The 19,957-nt window shown below is 44.0% G+C and overlaps 1 protein-coding gene across 5 annotated transcripts in view; it reads right to left on the reverse strand.

The window, feature by feature from the left end:
• Positions 1-19,957, reverse strand: part of DOCK11 (dedicator of cytokinesis 11) — a 1,133,414-nt gene that overhangs the window by 93,249 nt on the left and 1,020,208 nt on the right. For all 5 annotated transcript variants that reach the window (XM_086918718.1, XM_086918717.1, XM_086918722.1 and 2 more), the window contains one exon: positions 2,506-2,716. In XM_086918718.1, coding sequence (XP_086774844.1) covers positions 2,506-2,716 — 211 coding nt within the window. The remainder of the gene's footprint in view (positions 1-2,505; positions 2,717-19,957) is intronic.

The raw sequence follows: 19,957 nt of genomic DNA on the forward strand, positions 1-19,957 counted from the left end.
ATAATTCTTCAACACATTTAGTCATATGCTCAACCTGCTTTGCAATAACTAAAACTTCATCAAGAGGAGGTTCATCTTTTAACCACAACTCTTTTCTTATGTTGTTAAGTGCACACCTCAAAACAAATTGGTCTCTAATTCTCTCATCTAAAGTTTGTCCAAAATTGCACGAAGAGGCCAATTTCCTTAAAACAGAAACATATTCTTCGACTGTCTCATCCTTCTTTTGTTCCCTTAAACCAAAATGGTACCTCTCCATAATCGTGCTAAGTCTTGGTAAGTAATGCAGATCAAGTTGAACAATAGCAATTTCATATTCGTTTAAATTTCTTTGTTCCGCAGCACTAAGTTCAGGTAGATGTTCCAAAACTTCTTGTCCCTCTCCACCCAAACAATGTAAAAGTAAAGAATGTTTTCGCTCCGCACTTAAATTAGTGCCACAAACTCTTGCATAATTTGCAAAAATCTTTTTCCATTTTTTCCATTTTACATTAGGTTCACCAGGACTGGTTAAGAAAAAAGCTGGTTGTGTAACGTTTTGCATGTTCCTTGAATTTATAATTTATTTATCAATTTAAAAGAGTTCCTTTTTTTTAAGACTTATCCTTTATGTAAAACTCTGTTCAAAAATAAACTGAAGTTTATTCTAATCCATTCCTCTTTTAAAAATTTTTTTTTTTAAATCCACAAATACATTTATATTTAATCCATAAATAAAGGGTGTTTTTTTTTTAAACTTTCCCTCTGTTTTTTTTACTTCTTCGCTGCTTATTTTCAGCCAAACTATGTTGTTTAAAGATCAAAGCAGACATACTCTTTCAAACGTTTCCCTTTCCACGTTGTATTTCAAACCGATCTTCTTTGACAATGTTAGAATCGTCACTGAACCGCAGGGTTAACTCTATGAAACGCCGTGAGCAAATTCAGATTTAAAACCTCAGGAGAGAATACGTCACAATGTTAGTTTCATTGGTGAAACGCAGGGATGCGTCACTGACACGCAGAAGAGAGCGCCCATCACAATGCGTTCCTCTTCAGTGAAACACAGAGATACGTCACAGACACGCAGTAGAGCTTGCTCTCGCTCTCGCGCAACTGACTTGTCTCTTTTCTTCTCCCTCGAAGTCTTTCAATTTTTAATTATTTAACAAATCCTCCCGCCATACTCCTCACCATTAACTCAAAGGACACATGAGTTATTTTTTGATATACTGCCGCTGGGAAGACAACGCTTCGCTTCGATTTTTCAGCCGCTGGAGGAGAGACGGTCAGCTTCAAATCTTCATTTGTGTTGAGGTCGGTTATCTTTCTCCAATCGTCACCAATTTATGTGGTGTCTTAGATTAAGTAAATAAATAAACTGGAAGCAAGTATTCTTAGCGTAGGTTTATTTAAACCTCAGCCACAAAAGCTCAGAGTCAACTGACCCTCAAAACAGTCAACATTCCAGAATCTAGAATTACAGCATGGAACTATATGATATATGATAAAATGATTTAAAGATACAGAAAGAGATTTTAAGAAAGACACAATATCACAGTCAGCCTCCCTTCCTGTTCAAAATATTAAGGCTATGGTAATATACTGTAATAAACAAGGACCCTAAAACTATGTTAAACCTATGGACCTGACATTACGGAAGTGAATAAGAACCGAGTTTTGTTTTTACAGTAAGCAGCATGTCTCATGCTGCTTAGCTGCACAGAAATGAACACGTACTGGAAACTAATATAGAGCACTGCACAGAACATTCAGTGGCAGTCTCATATACATCTCTACAGACGTGATCTTGCTTTAAGAGTGCCACAAGTTGGTCACTCTCTCAAACTAGCAAATATGGTTATAATTTGGTTACTAAAACCATTACCACATACTGAAGTAAGAGGGATGCTAAGACCTAGCCATGTTATACAAGAATATGCAACACGAGTGAAGAAAACCATGGAAGTTTTCTGAATCTCTTGGTATGCATACCAGTCCCTCCCTAGCACTTACAGATCATATGCACTGGGAATTCTGGGCAACTCTTTAAGGCATATATTTTTCAAAGGTGTGGGCTGTCAGGAGATCTGGTACTATCAGATTTGGTGCACCCAATAATGCAGGTGATTAATATAGACAATGATCGCCCCTGTCTCATCTGTCTTTATTTAATTCCATTCCAGATATTTTGCACATTTGTTTTTACCTATGATGATATAATTCATACAACATTAGGCTTCTTCTACTACTGTTAAAATATCCTGCTGATGTATGGTAGGTTACTAAAAATCTAAACTTTATCTATATTTGGAAAACCTGAAAAAGAGATGCACACTCTCCTAAGAACACCATAAGGAAACCATAGGAGTCTGGCCATGGAGAACATCAACTTGTCAATGGACAAGAGAACATGGAATGCAACTTCTGGCTGCTTTTGATCAATAGCTATTGGCAACCCCAGACAGACAATAACTTCTTCGATTACAGCTACAGCTCCATCACACTAAAAATAGCAATTCTTACCGGTTAGAATAGTTTTCTTTTTGCATTGTTCTTCCACACAACCATGTTTCTTTCCGGATAAGGTGTAAGGAGTTTCAAATATAAATCTGTTGATGTTGTGATTTTTTTCGAAGTCTGTTTTCCTTTCAGAGAGCTCTTTTTCTTCTAGATAAGGCTTCACATATGTCACTTGAATATGTGCATGCTTAGGATCAAGATCTTTCGCACTGACCTGAAGAGCAAAACAATTTGTAATTATTTCACTGGAGGAAAGGGAAAGAGCATTGAAATTATATTCTGAAGTGCCTGCTACTTAACCCCTTCACTGCGGCGGCTATTCCGCCGCAGTGCTAAGGGGGCAGGGCGGCCGCGCGGCGGCCGCATGCTGGTGACGGAACCGCTCCATCATCAGCCGCGGTTGGGCTATGCTCATGACGCCCGCTCAATAGAACGCCCAGCGCAGGCGCGGAATCCGCGCCATGCAGGCCCGGAATCCACGCCGCGCAGGCGCGGCGGCAGGGCCATGACAGAACCGCTCCGTCATCAGCACAGCACCACCGCAGCTGATGACGGAGCGGTTCCGTCATCAGTATACAAAGGGTTAAACCGGTCAAACTAAGGCATAGTGAGGTACTCCCGCCATTATTGTAAGCAATTAATGGGTATGAAAATAGATGCCCTGCAAACAGTAAACAGCTATCAATCTGCAAAGAGAAAAGACCAATGTATTCAGAGTTAACATACAGCTTCCTTCATAATCCTTTGCTACTGTGACCTGCGTTAGGGGATGATTTGCACATGCACATGTAGCACACAAGTTCTGTACAGAAATCCAGTCCAGGGTTTATGTTGTGGGCTGGTTGCAGGACCAGCTTTAGCGACGGTAGCGCCCGGTGCGACAATCTTTTTGGCGCCCACTCCCCATGATTTCCTCCTTGGATTCTCTTACTATCACCTGGCACCAGTGCCGTCCATTGCACCTCTCTCAAATACATTTCATTTGTTTTAAAGTGCTTTTAAAGGCTGGCTTTCGTAATCCACTCAGCTAACCACATAAAACGCAGATCTGTTCTTTGCAGCAGGCACATTAACCCTCTGAGCTACTTTATGGTGAGGCAAAACTAACACTAGACAAAACTCTGATCCCTCTCTCTCTAGGAGGAACATAATCGTAAGATTTATCATGGCAGGTTTATTAGTGCCTGAAAACTGGACACACAAGGAACTCTGCAGCAGGTGATTTTAAATCTTAAGTTATTGCTAAACACAGTCCCCGTCTTCCCTCAGGTCAGTGCCCCCCTGAAGGTCAGTGCCCAGTGCAGCCACACCAGTCACACCGCCTTAAAGCCGATTCTGGCTGGTTTATAAGACAAGCATCTGTACTCCCCCACCCACTGTGGTTAAAATTGGAAGTTTCACATGCCCAGTAGTTAGTTATGCATTGTTTCCTTGTAGCTGCATAAGTGGATGGCCAGGCACCTGCTGGCCTCATGATCTCCCATTTCTCTACCCATGTAGGGACTATGAATGAATGTCTGCTGTTGCGAAAAGGATGAAATGGAAAACTATAGAGAAATGCTCTGCCAGTGCATTAGCGCAGCTGTACTTGGATATGTCATGCAGGAAAGGCCAGATATTTCTTGTGCTTCACCTGCCACTGGTCAGAGCAGGAACAGCCATGATGAGTTCATATGTGTGCACATCCCTTTGTTAATGGCACATGCACACAAAGGGCATGAGTCCCACTCTGCTACTGAGTACTATTACATTTTACTTCAATAGATCCAATAATCGATGGAGGGCTAAAATTGCAACACCTTTGTGACTTTTCATAAAATTCTTACGTCTCTTTCATAAAGGTGTGTTTAAATCCATGATTCCTTTCATACTAATGCCTGGTACTCTGTGTGTTTGTGGGTAAGGATATTGATAAACCTGTATACAGGGAATCGGGAATCATACGAGCCACCCAATTTTATTTAGTGTGTTTTGTATAGCGCACAGCTACCCCAACGGGGTGTCCCGGCGCTCCTGTGCGATCTTAAGCTGAGTTAGATGTTAATATAGAGAGGGGGTTTAGCAGAACAGGAAAGTTTTTAAGACTTTCCGAAAGGGGAGTTCTTCCTGGATCATCCGGATGGGGATTGGTAACTTGTTCCAGAGGGCAGAGGCACATACTTGAAAAGTTTTTCCGCCTGAGCGGGTTTTTTTGAATCTGGGAGTGGTGAGGAGGTTTTTGAGGAAGAATGAAGGGACCTGGTATTACTGTAGGGGGAGAGGCAGGTGGAAAGGTGGGCAGAGCCCTTACCCCTCATTGCACGATGGGCCAGTACTAGTGCTTTGAATTCTGCCCTTTTATGTATGGGCAGCCAATGTAGTCTACAGCGGTGGGGCGAGATGTGCTCACATAGGGGAATGCCACCAACCAGCCGTACTGCAGCATTCTGGACTGTCTGGAGTCGATGGCTTAGACCTGCAGACAGTCCGATGTAAAGGCCATTGGCGTAGTCCAGATGCGAGGTGATCAACGCCTGGACTATAGTCTTCCTGGTGTTGTTAGGTAAGAAATTGATGAACTTTTTCACCATTCTTATTTTGGCGAAGCATGCTGCAGAGACCGTGTGTACTTGTTGGTGAAATGAGAGATTAGAATCCCATCTCACCCCTAAGTTTTTCACCGAATCCTTAGGCTCGGGAGGGGCACTCAGATCAAGGGGCCACCAGATGTTGGGATCCAATGGGGACAGCTGGTGAAAGAATAATATCTCTGTTTTCCCGGCGTTAAGATGGAGGTAATTATTGTCCATCCATTGGGCAATGGTACGTAGGCAGTTTTTTAGTGGGTCAAAGGTGGTTTGGGTGATACTGTTGAACGAAAATAAAAGTTGAATATCATCTGCGTAGGAAGTGGCCTTTATTCCAGTTTGGCCGATGATTTCAGCAAGGGGTGAAAAATAAACATTAAATAGATCAGGGATTGCCTTGGTGCGGTGTTTGAGTGGTTTAGATGTCATGGCTTAAAATGCAACTCAGACAAGTCAGAGCTTCTCTTTTTCGGTTGCGCCCCTGAACCCGATTGGAAATCTTGGTGGCCACAAGATATGTTTCCTCCTGACAAGGTCTCTTTTAAGGCCAAGAATTTGGGAGTGATAGTAGATTGTGAACTATCCTTTAGACCTCACATCCTGTCTCTTGTTGGGAAATGCTTCGGCATTTTACGGATGTTGAGGAAATTTCTTCCTCTACTTTCACTTAACCACAGGAAAACAGTTGTTCAGGCATTGATCGGTTCACGACTGGACTACGCAAACGCTCTCTTTTTGGGTCTTCCAAAAAATCTTATGACCCGTTTGCAAGTTGTCCAGAATTCGGCAGCCCGTACCATCTTTGGACTCCCGAGGAGAGCTGGTGCCACTGCCTTACTGAACACTCTACATTGGCTACCCATCTCCAAGCGAATTACTTTCAAATGCCTGACTGTGGCCTTTAAGGCCCTTCATGGTATTGGCCCCAAGTATATTGGGAAACGTCTTTCCCGGTATGCACCGAGCAGGACTCTCAGGTCATCTGGTCTGTCTATGATGACTGTTCCTGTAATTCGTCTCGCACGATTGGGAGGTCGGTCTTTCCGCTATTTAACACCTAAAGTTTGGAACTACCTACCACTGTCCTTGAGACAGCTCCCTGTCTTCTTGCCTTTAGAAAGGACCTGAAAACATGGCTTTTTATGAAATAGACCCTTTTCATTCTCTGCTTTTTTCTGTTGTGTGACTGCCGTTTTTATGCTGTTATTCTTTGCTAAAGCGCCGGGATGCTCCCTGGAGTAGCCGTGCGCTATAAAAGAAATAAAGTAACATAACATAACATAAATAGAAGGGGGCTCAGTGAGGAGCCCTGGGGGACTCCCCACCGGAGCGGACGACTGTCCGAGGTAAAGGGAGGGGTAAACACTGTCTGCGTCCGATTGGACAAGAAAGAAGAAAACCATTTCAAAGCTGTATCCTGGATGCCTTTGGAATGTAGGCGGTCCAGGAGGAGGGGGTGGGAGACGGTGTCGAATGCTGCCGACAAGTCGAGCAGCACCAACACCGCTCTTGATCCCTCGTCCATCCACCAGCGTACGGCATCAGCCATCTCGATTAGTGCTGACTCAGTGCTATACCCTGGTCTAAAACCGTGCTGAGAGTTGTGAAAAGCACCAGATGTTTCTAAAAAGCCTACAAGTTTTTCTAGCACTTTGTAGACACTTCAGTCTAAATCACCTTCCACCGTCCTAAACTTAATAGAAAAATACTGAACACAATTTATGGGGCTTATGATGACATTTTAAGGTATTTCAAACTCATGGAAGCTTCTGTTTTCATATATGTTATTGCTCTATTTTATTTAATTGTTGTGAAGAAGAAAAATGCAGGATCACTTAAGGACCATGCCGTTGAATCAATCAATCAATCAATCAATCAATAGCATTTGTAAAGCGCGCTACTCACCCGCTAGGGTCTCAAGGCGCTGGGGTGGGGGAGGGCGGTTGGCTGTTACTGCTCGAAAAGTCAGGTCTTGAGTTGCTTCCTGAAGGAGAGATGGTCCTGGGTGAGTCGTAGGTGGGTGGGGAGGGTGTTCCAGGTCTTGGCCGCCAGGTAGGTGAAGGATTTTCCTCCGGTGGTGGTTCTGCGGATCTGTGGGACGGTGGCGAGGGCGAGGCTAGCGGAGCGGAGCTGGCGGGTAGGTGTGTAGAACGTGAGGCGGTTGTTGAGGTATTCGGGGCCTTAGTCGTGGAGAGCCTTGTGTGCGTGGGTGAGGAGTCTGAACGTGATCCTCTTGCTGACGGGTAGCCAGTGCAGGTCCCTCAGGTGGGAGGAGATGTGGCTGTGTCGGGGGATGTCCAGGACGAGTCGTGCAGAGGCGTTCTGGATGCGCTGGAGTCTTTTCTGTAGTTTGGCAGTGGTCCCAGCGTAGAAGGCTCCCTTAGGTTCTATATGCGCATTTCTCCCAATTCCTAGACTTGATGCACAAGTTACTTACCTTCGGTAACGATCTATCTGTAAGAAACATTAGTTAGTGTTAGATTCTTTACCTTAGAATATACCCAGGCGTCAGACTGGATCCGGAAAGTTTTCGTCAGCAGTACCCCTACGCGTCGCTAGGCGTCGTCTGCGGCTCCGCGTCCGCCGTCATGATCTACGGGATGATGTCATCGGAGTACTTAGACGCCGCCTTCACGCACTGATGTCAGTTCTGTACATAGCTTTCCGCGCCAGTAGCGCAGAGCCATGATAGAAACCGACACTGGTGCCATGAAACTAGGGCCCTGAAAGGAATGTCCTTAACCCTAGATATCGGTTCGCAGAATGGGGAGGATGGGTGGGGCGGTAAGGAATCTAACACTAACTAATGTTTCTTACAGATATATCGTTACCGAAGGTAAGTAACATGTGCATCTGAAAGAAACACGTTAGTGTTAAGATTCCTTACCTTAGAATAGAACCCGCTCCGATGAAAAGTAGCTTCCGAGAGGGAAAAAGGTGTGACTTCGGCACGTTGATGGAGAACCCCAGCGAGTGCAGGAGGTCGACCGTAGTCTGGAGGTGGGAGACGACTGTCTGGGGCGATCCCGCCTTCAACAACCAGTCGTCGAGATAGGGGAAGACCGAAACCCCTATTCTGCACAGATGAGCTGCGAACACCGCCAACACTTTCGTGAACACCTTTGGGGAGCTGGTAAGGCCGAAGGGGAGCACGGTAAACTGAAAGTGCTCGTGGCCTACCGTGAACCGCAGGTAACGCCGGTGGGCCAGCAGGACGGAGATGTGGAAATACGCGTCCTGCAAGTCCAACGCTACCATACAGTCTTCTGCGTCCAGGGCAGCTAGGACCTGAGCCAAAGTCAGCATGTTGAACTTCTCCTTCCGGAGGAAGCCGTTGACGCTCCGTAGGTCCAAGATAGAGTGTAGGCCTCCTTTGCCCTTCTTGGGTACCAGAAAGTAGTGGGAATAGCAACCACGTCCTACTTCTGGCCCAGGAATGCGCTTGATGGCCTCCTTGGCCAAGAGGGCCGTAACTTCCTCCTGCAGAAGTTGCAAGTGATCCCCCGGCTTGCGGTGGTACTGCAGTGGCATGGCTGGAGGGGTTGCCCCGAAGGGGAGGGAGTAGCCCCTTCAGGCGATTTGCAGCACCCACCTATGTGATGGTACGCCAGTGGGGGAGGTGATGGCAGTCCCTGCCCCCCACTGGCGACGAATGGGCCTGAAATGCCAGACTAGGAAGGCTTAGAGGCAGATGCTGCAGGGGCGGGTGTGGACTGACCCTGCCGGTGTCCCCCGGTACCGCCGCAGCGGTAACCACGTCCGCGTTGAGCTTGGGTCTGCGGTCTGTGGCTGGCTGGACATGTGGGGGCGCCCCTTCCTTGGCCACGAAAGGAGCGAAAAGCGGAAGTTTGCTGGCGTTGGCCTAGGCCCAAGGACTTGGCTGTAGCCCTGGAGTCCTTGAAATTCTCCAGTGCACTATCCGCCTTGTCGCCAAAGAGGCGACGGCCATCAAAGGGCATGTCCATGAGGGTGGCCTGGACCTTGACCTCGAAGGCTAGACGGGAGCGGTCCCATAAGCGACTCGAGTCAAGGCCCGCCAGTCGGGGCACGACTTGTCATCGTGGTCGGCCCCAAGACAGTAAAGGCACCGATGGTGGGGATCGGTCATCGACATCAAGCGGTCACAGTCCTCGCAAGGCTTAAACCCAGGCATCCCTATCGGCACCGCGAGTCGAAGGTCGACTCGAGAAGAGATCAAAAGTGATCAAAAAGTTAGTTAAAAATTGACTGAAGTACTGCTCTTCCCGGATCTGCACTTGCTGGCGCGGAAAAAAGAAGAACTGACGTCAGCGCGAGAGGGCGGCGTCTAAGTACTCCGACGACGTCATCCCGGCGATCAAGACGCCGGCGACAGACGCAGAGCCCCAGACGACGCATTGCGGCGTGCAGGGGTACTGCTGACGAAAACTTTCCGGATCCAGTCTGACGCCTGGGGATATTCTAAGGTAAGGAATCTAACACTAACGTGTTTCTTTCAGATTGGCCCCTTTTGACCTCTATAAAAGATGTATGTATCAGCAGCAGTGGTATTTTTTTAAACTGTATTGAATGCATGTTATTGATGATATTCATATTTCCTGTCTTTTCTTTGTTGAGAGGAAGGTCCAAGTCACAGATTTGGCATCGAAATCACTGGAAGATATTGTTTACCTGTTTCATGTCGAAACTGTTGTTCTGTTGTTTTTGGGTGTGGTGGATGATAGAAGTAGGGCATTTACTAAATAATGTTTGCTACCTCTAATTTTGAGCATTTAGTATCATGAATACTACTGAACTCCACTATGGTAACTGAGTATTTGCATCATAATCATTCATATATATATATATATTAACATCCATCACTTTACTTCCTATCATTGGTTATCTAATGAAACAAAAAAGGCTTGTTGCAGGTTTGAGAAATCCAGTATGGGAGGTCCCAAGGTAACCCGAATTGACTGGGCCACAAATGTATCAACATAGTCGGTTGCTACTGGTATTCAGCCGATTCTCCGACTTAAATATAACAGCTTTATTACATACAGAAGCAAATTCTATTCACAAAAGCTCAAATATATACATAATTACAGTAGGAAAACAATTCGGAGGGCCTGCTAAAATTCTCTCACAAGACCTACCAGGGTGCAAATTAACTACCCTAAAGATTTATCTGAAGGATAAATGACTCCTAAAATGTTGTCTCTTTCAGTAATCGGCAAATTTTTATAGGATGATTTACTCACCTGTAGCTCTTGACAAAATATACCAAAATACTCCACAAGGGTTTATTACCTCCAATATCTGCTTTTTACTATCAAAAATACAGCCCTCCAGATTTTAAGTCTCTTTACAAGAAACAATAAAGACCTCCTACCTTTCAGTTGCATTTTCGATTATCTCTACAACTGGACTACTGACTTTGCCATGGACGTTTCAGACGGGGAACATCCTTTACAACGCAACTTTTACCACGCAGTGCCTTTACGACGCAACTTTTACAACGCAAACCATTACAACGCATTGCGCGGGAGGCGCTCTAGGATAGGGAATAGGTTTAATGTACTATCCAACACCTTCCCTACTATCCACGGGGACTGGAGTTGGAATAGTAAATTAAACTATTCACTATCCAGCGCCCCAAAGCACTATGCGTTGTAAAGGCATGCGTTGTAAAAAACGTGTTGTAAAGGCATGCATGGTATTTATTTATTTATTTATTTATTCAGAGTTTTATATAGCGCGAACAAGATCTTTACAGATATCAGAGCGCTTCACAGAAACAGGGGTGGGGATAGCATGAAGGTGACGCAAAATAATCTTGGGTGCAATATAAAATTCAGTAGCATGATCGGATGGCAGTCATGTTCTAATAAAAGATCAATAAACAATCAAATAAGCGGTAATATAAGACGATACTGAGTCTTTCATACAACTACGATAAAAATCAGGAGAACTTATGCTAAAGGGATTGCTTATGCCAGTATCTAAAAGTTACGGGGAGCAAAGGGGACGGGCATCGAGATTCAGTAGGCTAACGTGAATAGTCTAATAATAGATATTTAGTGAGTAGTATAAAAGGATCGACTAACCATCATGGAATTATGGCAAACAAGAAGAATAAACGAATCTAGATCCTGAATAATATGACATTATTTGACATTAGACAAACATGTAACCAGTAATACCCAAGCGGTGCGACGTCTCTGAGCAACAAACATTAAAGTTCAGGTGAACTTAGCCATGAGGATGGCTTTCACCTCTTTCTTAAAGACGGCCGTGGAGGAGATAAGCCTGGTTTCAGGAGGGAGTGCGTTCCAGATCCTCGGTGCCATTCCTGAGAAGGAGCGTTTGTATGTTTTTTCCTTCCGGAATCTGCGAGGTTTCAAGAGTAGATTTTTTGTACTTCTATTGGATCTCGAACCTCCTGATATAGTCAGCTTTTGAGTGATGTAGTTAGGTGCCTTGTGGTGTACGGCCGCGTGTGTCATCACAGCAATTTTCAGTTGTATTCTGGCTTCAAAGGGCAGCCATTTCAGAGATTTCAAGTCAGGGGTTATATGAGAGTGTTTTCATGAGCCCGTAATGAGTCTCGCGGCAGCGTTCAAGGAGGCTCTTAGGGGTGCAGTTGTTGCTAGAGGGAGACCACTGAGGGTCACAATTCCATAGTCTATGCGGGGGATGACGAGGGCTTGTACTGCATTTTGGAAGTCTTTGGCTGGGAGGAAGGGTTTCAGCTTCCTCAATGTGTTGATATGGAAATTGGCTCCTTTCGTTGTTTTGCTAATGTGCTGTTGCATGTTGAGCTTTGCGTCAAGTGTGACACCTAAGGATTTCGCGGACTCCACGATGGTGGGCCGGACATTGAATGCTGTTAGGTAGTTGAGCCAAAGTTGGGTGGTGGTAGATTTCGCAGGGGGTGCTATCAAAAGGAACTCAGTTTTCAGAGCATTTAGTTTGAGGTGATTGTCGGCCAACCACGATTGGGTCTTTATAAGCAGGTAGTTCAGGAGTTTGATATCTTCCGGGGATTGTACCTTTAGGTAGAGTTGAGTGTCATACATCCGTTTCAGACACATGCCTTTCTATCAGCGTTATAGTTAAATAGCAACAGGCCTCTCACTATGGAGAAACATTAAAACATTGGCAAGACCTATTCTTTCAAACAATTGAGTTTGAAGGCCCGTGACTCTACTTGCTTACAGGTTGCCTATCCACCAAAGCGAAATTTGTATTTTTGTTCCCTTGTTTATTTTAGCTGCCCCTGTTCTTTAGTCCTAGGCACCCATACGTGAGTGCACCCACAGACGTCTGTGGGAGTCCATTCTTCCTGCACACCAGAAACCTTTTCCCCATGGCTATGCGTCTGCTTCTTTAGGGCTAAGCGGTCATGTCAGCTCCCCCCCAATCTGGCACTTCACTTCGAGAGTCTTGGGGTAGATCCGACTTTCCATCTGTCCGGCCCACTCTTCTTATTTGCAGTTCTGAAGAAGGGTGGACAACTTTCCCAGTGCCTCAGGGGGACTACCTGACATGAGACAAGGTGGTCTCCGGAGGCAGAGTAACTGTTTCTTTTTCTCTGCACAGAACATTACTGCAATAGCTAAGCCCCTCCTCAGCAAAGAGGTATACCCCCGCAGTACGCCATCATACATATGAATTATTTATGTCAGGCTGCTTCAAAAAATCCCAGCTATATCTTGGCACGCTACGCCAATTCTGATGGGATTTGGAGCAAACCACTTAGGAAGACAAAAACTATAAAGATGGGTAAGTAGGTAGGGCTCCCCTTCACTGGAAGCACTAGGATTACCAAAGCCAGAGCAAGCACTACTTCTAACATTCAACCTCTCACTTTCGAGGCTTTTGCCAATCTTTAGCAAAATCTGCATCACATCTTTCTCCTCCTGGCAACAGCAGTTTCGCTGGAAGGGCTCTGGACCTGCAATCCCGACTAGCCTTGATTATCTCCTGTCCTTGGGCACTTTAGCTCTTACAGTAGCACAGTACAGGTCCTCAACAGAAGACCACACCAGGTGTGTGGACTCCCCAGCCAACCAGACCATCAGTCTCTTGCAGAGTGACTGGGTGCAACAGCAGTAGCTCACAGTGCCTACTACTCCAAGACACCACAGCAGATCATCCAGATCATCCAGTCATGATAAGAGTTCACACTCCTACCCCTTCATGTCAGAATACCATGTGCACTCTGCACTAGAGGTGGCGGAGAATCAGCTGCTGAAACCAACCATGGAGAAAGAAATACAATTCAGGAGTCGGTGAACCCCAAGACTCCTAATATCCTTTTTCTTTTTTCCAAAGTTTATTATCAATTGACCAGTGTAATGGTTGCTAAATTTGCACATTTTGTGCCATAAGCAATTTTGTGTTATTTTTCGCTCACTGGAGACTCATTAAAACTGAAAATGTCTCACAAAAAGACAGTTACTGATCGAACTATTCTTCTGCTGGTATCTTGTGTGACCTTTTTGTGCCATGTATGCCCCAGTATGAAAACTTCACATGAGCCACTGGCACAGCAAAGTGTAAGCCAATCTCATACTTTCATGTAACTTTTGCCTCCATCATTAGTTACCTCCTACTTCTCAGTTCATTCTTTTGAAAAAAGGTTTAGAATTAAGTCATTGTTGGGACTCCTACCCAATTTAGAGATGTTACAACGCCCCTCCACCTCTAATGGACACAACAGGATCCATCCCACTGTTTGTCCCATGCCCCATAGCACAGTATCATAGATCCAAGATGGGGAATTTGAATTTTCAAAAAATCAAAGCACATCAACTCTTTGAATCTGCCTCAGGCCAGAAAGGCTTCCCTTGCCTCAACGTCTTCAAATAGTTCTACTGCTGAAAACAGAAGTATTGACTTTCTTAGCCCTAAATAACATGGAGTTGCATATAACCGCTCCTGCAGCAGAACCAGGAATAGGCTGGTGTTCAACTGGACCTTTGACCTGCCAGCTGTGAAGAAAAGCAAGTAAATTTTCGGCAAGGCAACTCAAGGTGAATTGCATTTGTGGGAAATATGCTCTGTGCACAACTGTATGAAATAATGTAACTTTTGTAAACCTCATCTTACATCTGAACTCACATCTCAGGAATTTGTATACAAGGACCATAATCTAGTTCTTGTACCATGTGGCAGTCCAAAGATACAATTTAACTTATTACGCATTAACTATATAACTGTGAAAACCTTACACCTCACATACTTTACCAAAAAGGAAAGGTGCATTAACTTTTGCTTCTCAAATGAATTACAAGGTTCTAGCATACGTTTGCAGAAAGCCACATTCATCATCTCAAAGCACATACATCAAGAGCTACCAATAGCCTGAGCAAGTCAGACAACAGTCTTCCTCACGAATCCTACATATGTACACTTGTGTTAACACGTGTCAGGCACAACAGACTGACAGCCCCTTTCCCCAAATGTTTACTTGCAGTTGACCTAATGTTTAAAGGTGGTTATTGAATGTTGGACCTTCCTTAGCTATTTACACAGAGAATTAAAGTGAGTGAGACTCCATTTGGAACTCACACACCACAACGAAATTCGAAACCAAAGGAAAAAAGTAAAATAAAACTCTTGGGAGCTCTCATGGGTAAAATCTCTTTCACTATAGCAGGGTACACGCAAAACCACATTTTTACTGAACCTATTGGTACTTATTTACTGGAGAAATGCCCTGGTAAACAGGGCCGGACTGGGAACCAAAACCGCCCCTGGCAAAGTGCTCAGCAGAAGGGAGTAGCTATTCCCACTTATCCATTAAATCCTTTCCATGAATACATTGAAATAAAACACGTTTTGCTAGTGGCTAGCAGTTTATCAACTTTCGTACTATCAATTTCAATATATTGACAATCAACATTTAGAGTAACAGTAAAGCGATGCTTCAAGTACACAATGATAATGTGCTATCTTCTGATTCCCTGTATTCCCCGGCCTATACCAGAGACATATGCTTCATATACAATAAATATCAGCCCAGCATCCTGAGCATCATTTTGTCACTATTCTATACCGGTCTCCAATCAGACTTGGGTCTGACCAGGATTAGCTCCCTCATTGAAGCACAGTATTCATTCTGTCTCAAACTAAACATTTCAAGCTTCAAGGTACATGGGGCAAAAGGTTTTTTAACAACATTGAGAAAATCAGATTGTAACACTCATTGTAAAAAGGGGTGATGCAAACTTCTGCAAGTTTCGCACAAGCACTGACAAGGTAATCTTAATGCATGCCCCTCACTCTCACAAGAGTCCACATTCACTGGCATTTTACTCAACATTTGATCAGCATCCCCCCGAGGGTAGGGCAATCTAGGTCTGATCTGGCCTGGTGTAGTGCAGCTGAAAAGGTTGTCTATTAGAGTAGAGGCTGCCCATGGGAATGGGGAAAAATATGGAACCGCTGGGTGGAATACAGAGGCCTCAGGACCTTGGGGGAGTGTGGGGGGGCAATGGTAACTGGTGCAGTGAGATGAAAACCAACTAACGAGCGCCTAACCAGGGTAAGACCTGGAATAAACGCTGAGATATTTGAAAGTGGATTCCAAATGTAATGTTATTCTGTATTATATCAATTCAATTCTCCTGTGACTGTAACACTGCACGTTGAAACTTACGTTTAATATAAAGATGAAAAAAAAACCTTTGATCAGAAGTCTTTTAAATATCAAGCCTGATCACAGACAATTTCCAATATTTTCTGGTTCTAACTGAAACCTCCCTCGGTAAGTGTTTGCTAACATTGACAATCGCATCTTAACAACTAATTAAACCAACCTAGGCAGAAAATGTAACCTTAGTACAGGAGGTGGACGATCCATAATATTCAAGGAGACACTATAAAAAAATATATTATAATCTCAATCACTTACTTTATCTCAGCTGCCCATTTCCTAAAAACGGCAGTCGCCATAATGCTGATGCAGGCAGTACCCACTTTCATTGAGCTTTGCATTAAGGGAAGAAGCTCAGTCTTTCTTTTCTTTCTCTAAAGGGGACCTTACTAAATTACCCAACACTGAATAAGGAGACAAAGTTTGAGGGACACCAGCAAAGCACCCAGGAATGCAGCCTCGGAGTACAGACTGACCTGCTTCATGAATTGCTGACAAGAGGTGCGACAGGTCAATAGTGCAAAGTGTGTCAGATTAGTTAGTAAGATTTGAGGGTTCTGAGACTAATTATCTGCATTTCAACCAAAACAAAAATTGCAAAATTGAATGAAAAGGAATTCCCTAATTTCTTTGAGGACTAACGATGAATGTGGGAAATCAATGAATGAATGCACTGAATAAATAAACAGACTATTTCTAAAGCGTAAACATTCAGCCAGAGGCATCATAGCACTGAAATCTGAATTCATACTGATAACCAGGGGGAAAATTAACTTGAACAAATGGGTCTTAAGTGTCCTTCTAAAGGCAGAGTGGTTCATGTTTAGGCATAGCCGGAGTGGACGATTATCCAGACAGAATGCGTAACAACGAAGGGGGAGCACATGTTTCGCACTCTTGAAACAGAGGAACGGACAATAAGAAAATAAGAGGCTGATCAAAGAGGGTGCATCGGAACATATCTGGTCAGCATGTTCTGAAAGATGGTAGGGTGTCGAGATTCAAGATAAACAACAGACACACACCGGAAGATGCTGGAGGACAGGTCAATAGAAGCTGAGATGGGCGGCAACACTAGACTATCAGTGACTCGTATGTACTCACTTCCTGTGTTGGGGTCATTTCTGGCTACGAGGTGTAGAGCCCCATTTTGTTTCCGTCAGAACTTAGTTCGGTTCCTGACACCGGTTGCTTTGGCTTTCTGATCCTCACTTTACTTCACACCCGTTTTGCGTCCATTCACTGTATGTTGTTTTTCATATTATGGTTGCCTCAGGCTCCATTAATTCCCTCCTCTCCTTTATATAGTTGGTTTTGCTGTCTCTTGTCCTATTTCTTACCAGTGAGAGTTAAGAATTGCCCAGTGGCCTTGGCTAGATTCCAGGTTGGCTCCCAGCTCATCATAGCACTATAGTGTAGTTCCTATATTCCCAATATGAGATGCTGGAGGACAGGTCAATAGAAGCTGAGATGGGTCAATAGAAGCTGAGATGGGCGGCAACGTTAGACTATCAGTGACTCGTATGTACTCACTTCCTGTGTTGGGGTCATTTCTGGCTACGAGTGTAGAGCCCCATTTAGATTCCTTCAGAACTTAGTTCGGTTCCTGACACTGGTTGCTTTGGCTTTCTTATCCTCACTTTACTTCACACCCGTTTTCCGTCCCTTCACTGTATGTTGTTTTTCATATTATGGTTGCCTCAGACTTCATTAATTCCCTCCTCTCCTTTATATAGTTGGTTTTGCTGTCTCTTGTCCTATTTCTTACCAGTGAGAGTTAAGAATTGCCCAGTGGCCTAGGCCCGATTCCAGGTTGGCTCCTAGCTCATCATAGCACTGTAGTGTAGTTCCTATATTCTCAATAGGCTCTGCGCATTGGAATAATATATCCTATAGATTTGACGTAGGACTTAGGTCAGTAGGTCTCTATCGAATATACTAAACTTAATTGTGAGTGCCAGCTAGCTCAGAGGTCTCTAGAAACTTTCCTGAATTCACAAGAAGGGATTAGTTTCTGACAATCGCATAAACATGACAACTTTGTTTCCCTAGGACTGGAATAACTATCTTCAGTGTTGTGGAAACAATAGATAAGTATTTCACTTAGTCAATCGTGCATGCTTTGTTTCTACAGAGTTTGCAGAGAAATAGTGAGATTGGCGTTTTCATAAACGGTTTATTGAACAGTCTTCTTTCTCATGCAAGAGAGGTGAACTGCTACAATCGTTAGGCAGAATGCAAAGTATAATGCGTACAGCGTAAATAGTAATATGAAATAATACTGTAATAGCATTGTATGGTTTCTAAGCCATATAAAAATACATACATAAATAACAGACTAAAATACTTAACTGGTGCTTCTAAAATACGCCTACCCCAATGTACCTAACCTAGGTCTAGTGCGAGAGAAGAAGTAAGTATGGTCTTTAGCAAAGGTTTAGTTTTTTGCCACAAATTTACCCATGGTTTCTCTAGGTTCTAATCAGCTCCATACCTTAGAATGAAGGAGGTTGATATCTATGTCTCTGACTCGGTTTCCCAACACCCCGCAAAGGGAATCAGAAACACTGGAGCTGGATTCTCAGCAGAGGAGGGCAGCTTCCTGATCAGTTTGTCAGCTGGAGAGTCGGCACTTGCTGTAACGAGCTGCATCGGGCAAGTAGGTATTCGAACTACTCCGAACCACTGTGCTTTGCTATAGCAAGTGAAGTTATATTTATACCTTGAAGGTGTTTCCTCGGAGCGGCACGGGGGCAGGACTAAAGCAGTGCTTATCAGTGGTCCCGACACTTGACTAACCTCACTGACACGGCACTAACACATAGTCTCTCATCACAAAAAATAGTGCTCCCGCGTAGCTCGTAGGTCGTAGCACGCCCCGCCCCTTGCACTTTTTTTGATAGAATCTTTTTGTTTATGTGGTGTTTAGGAATGCCATGTTTGACGTAAAGTCGGGCATATGAACGTAATGAATTAACCCCTGGGGAATAGTTGTTCATTGTAAAACTAACTTGAGTTCTTGGAGAAATCAATATTCAAGCAAGGGAAAGTCCCTAACTGCTTAAGCTGGTTTTCCAAGAAATCGTTGTGATGTTTGGTGAACTGATGGAAGTAGCCATGCCTGTATTTGGGTAGCATGGGCTATGCCTAAATAAGGGCTTGATTTCTATGCCTATACAAGGGCAACGTGAATTGTACCTATATAAAGGCATGAATCAGGAAAATCCATTCGGAATCTAAAATGCCATACAACAGCACCATCTGCTACTGGAACCAGTTAGCCTTGTTTCGGCTGCTATTTGTTCTTTTCTGTTCAGCTGATATTATTAGACTTACTCTATGCCCTGCGTCTTCCAACTGGTTCTATCTACCTACTACTGTAACATCAAAACAAAGTGGTGTCGTCCTCCTGAAACAGAGGAAACTAAAGAGCGTGGTCTCCAGTCCAAGAGTTCTCTCTCTCTCTCTCGCAGAAGTATTTCCAGGTCTATTAATTTATAGACCCCCAGCCCTAGATCTTCTTTCACGATCTCCCTCCACACATATCTAGAGTCATGTCTAGATACAGATTCCTTTACCATACTAGGTGATTTTAACTTCCATTTGGAAGATAATAATAATTCTGATACTGCATGTCTATTAAACAAATTAGCCAGCTTTGAATTAAATCAAATTGTTGGTGAGTCCACATATATAGCAGAGCACACCCTAGAAGGTATCTGCATCAATAACTCTTGTATAGAGGTTAAGAAGGTCTGCCCTTTGCCTTGGTCCGACCATTCTGCAGTGCACTTTACCATCACGCTAGCAACATCTAATAGTGGATGGAACTTCCAACCCCTGACTAATACACATCGTGCCTGGAAGTCAATCAGTAAAACTGACCTTGGGTTAGCACTTAGTGATAGGCCTGCAATCTCTACTGACACTAATCAAAATGCCACAGACTTTCACAACTGGTTAAATAGAGCTGCAAACAAGGTTGCACCTGAAATGACAATTCGACCTCGACATAAAAAAAGTCTTGTCTCTCTGGTACTCTGCAGATCTTAAACTAGTAAAAATTAAGTGCAGCCAAAAAGACCCTATCTGAAGATCTCAATATGATGCTGCACAAAAGAAAGTATATTGTGCTGCTCTTGAAAAATATACAGTCGCAATCTTACAGGCTAAAACTGCCTATTATACTACCAAAATCCAAGAAGCCACAAATTCTCCAAAAGAACTGTTTCAAACAGTTTATGCGTTGTTGAAGTGTTCGCAG

The sequence above is a fragment of the Lissotriton vulgaris genome, chromosome 4_1, assembly GCF_964263255.1.
Source record: "Lissotriton vulgaris chromosome 4_1, aLisVul1.2, whole genome shotgun sequence".
Lineage (NCBI taxonomy): Eukaryota > Metazoa > Chordata > Amphibia > Caudata > Salamandridae > Lissotriton > Lissotriton vulgaris.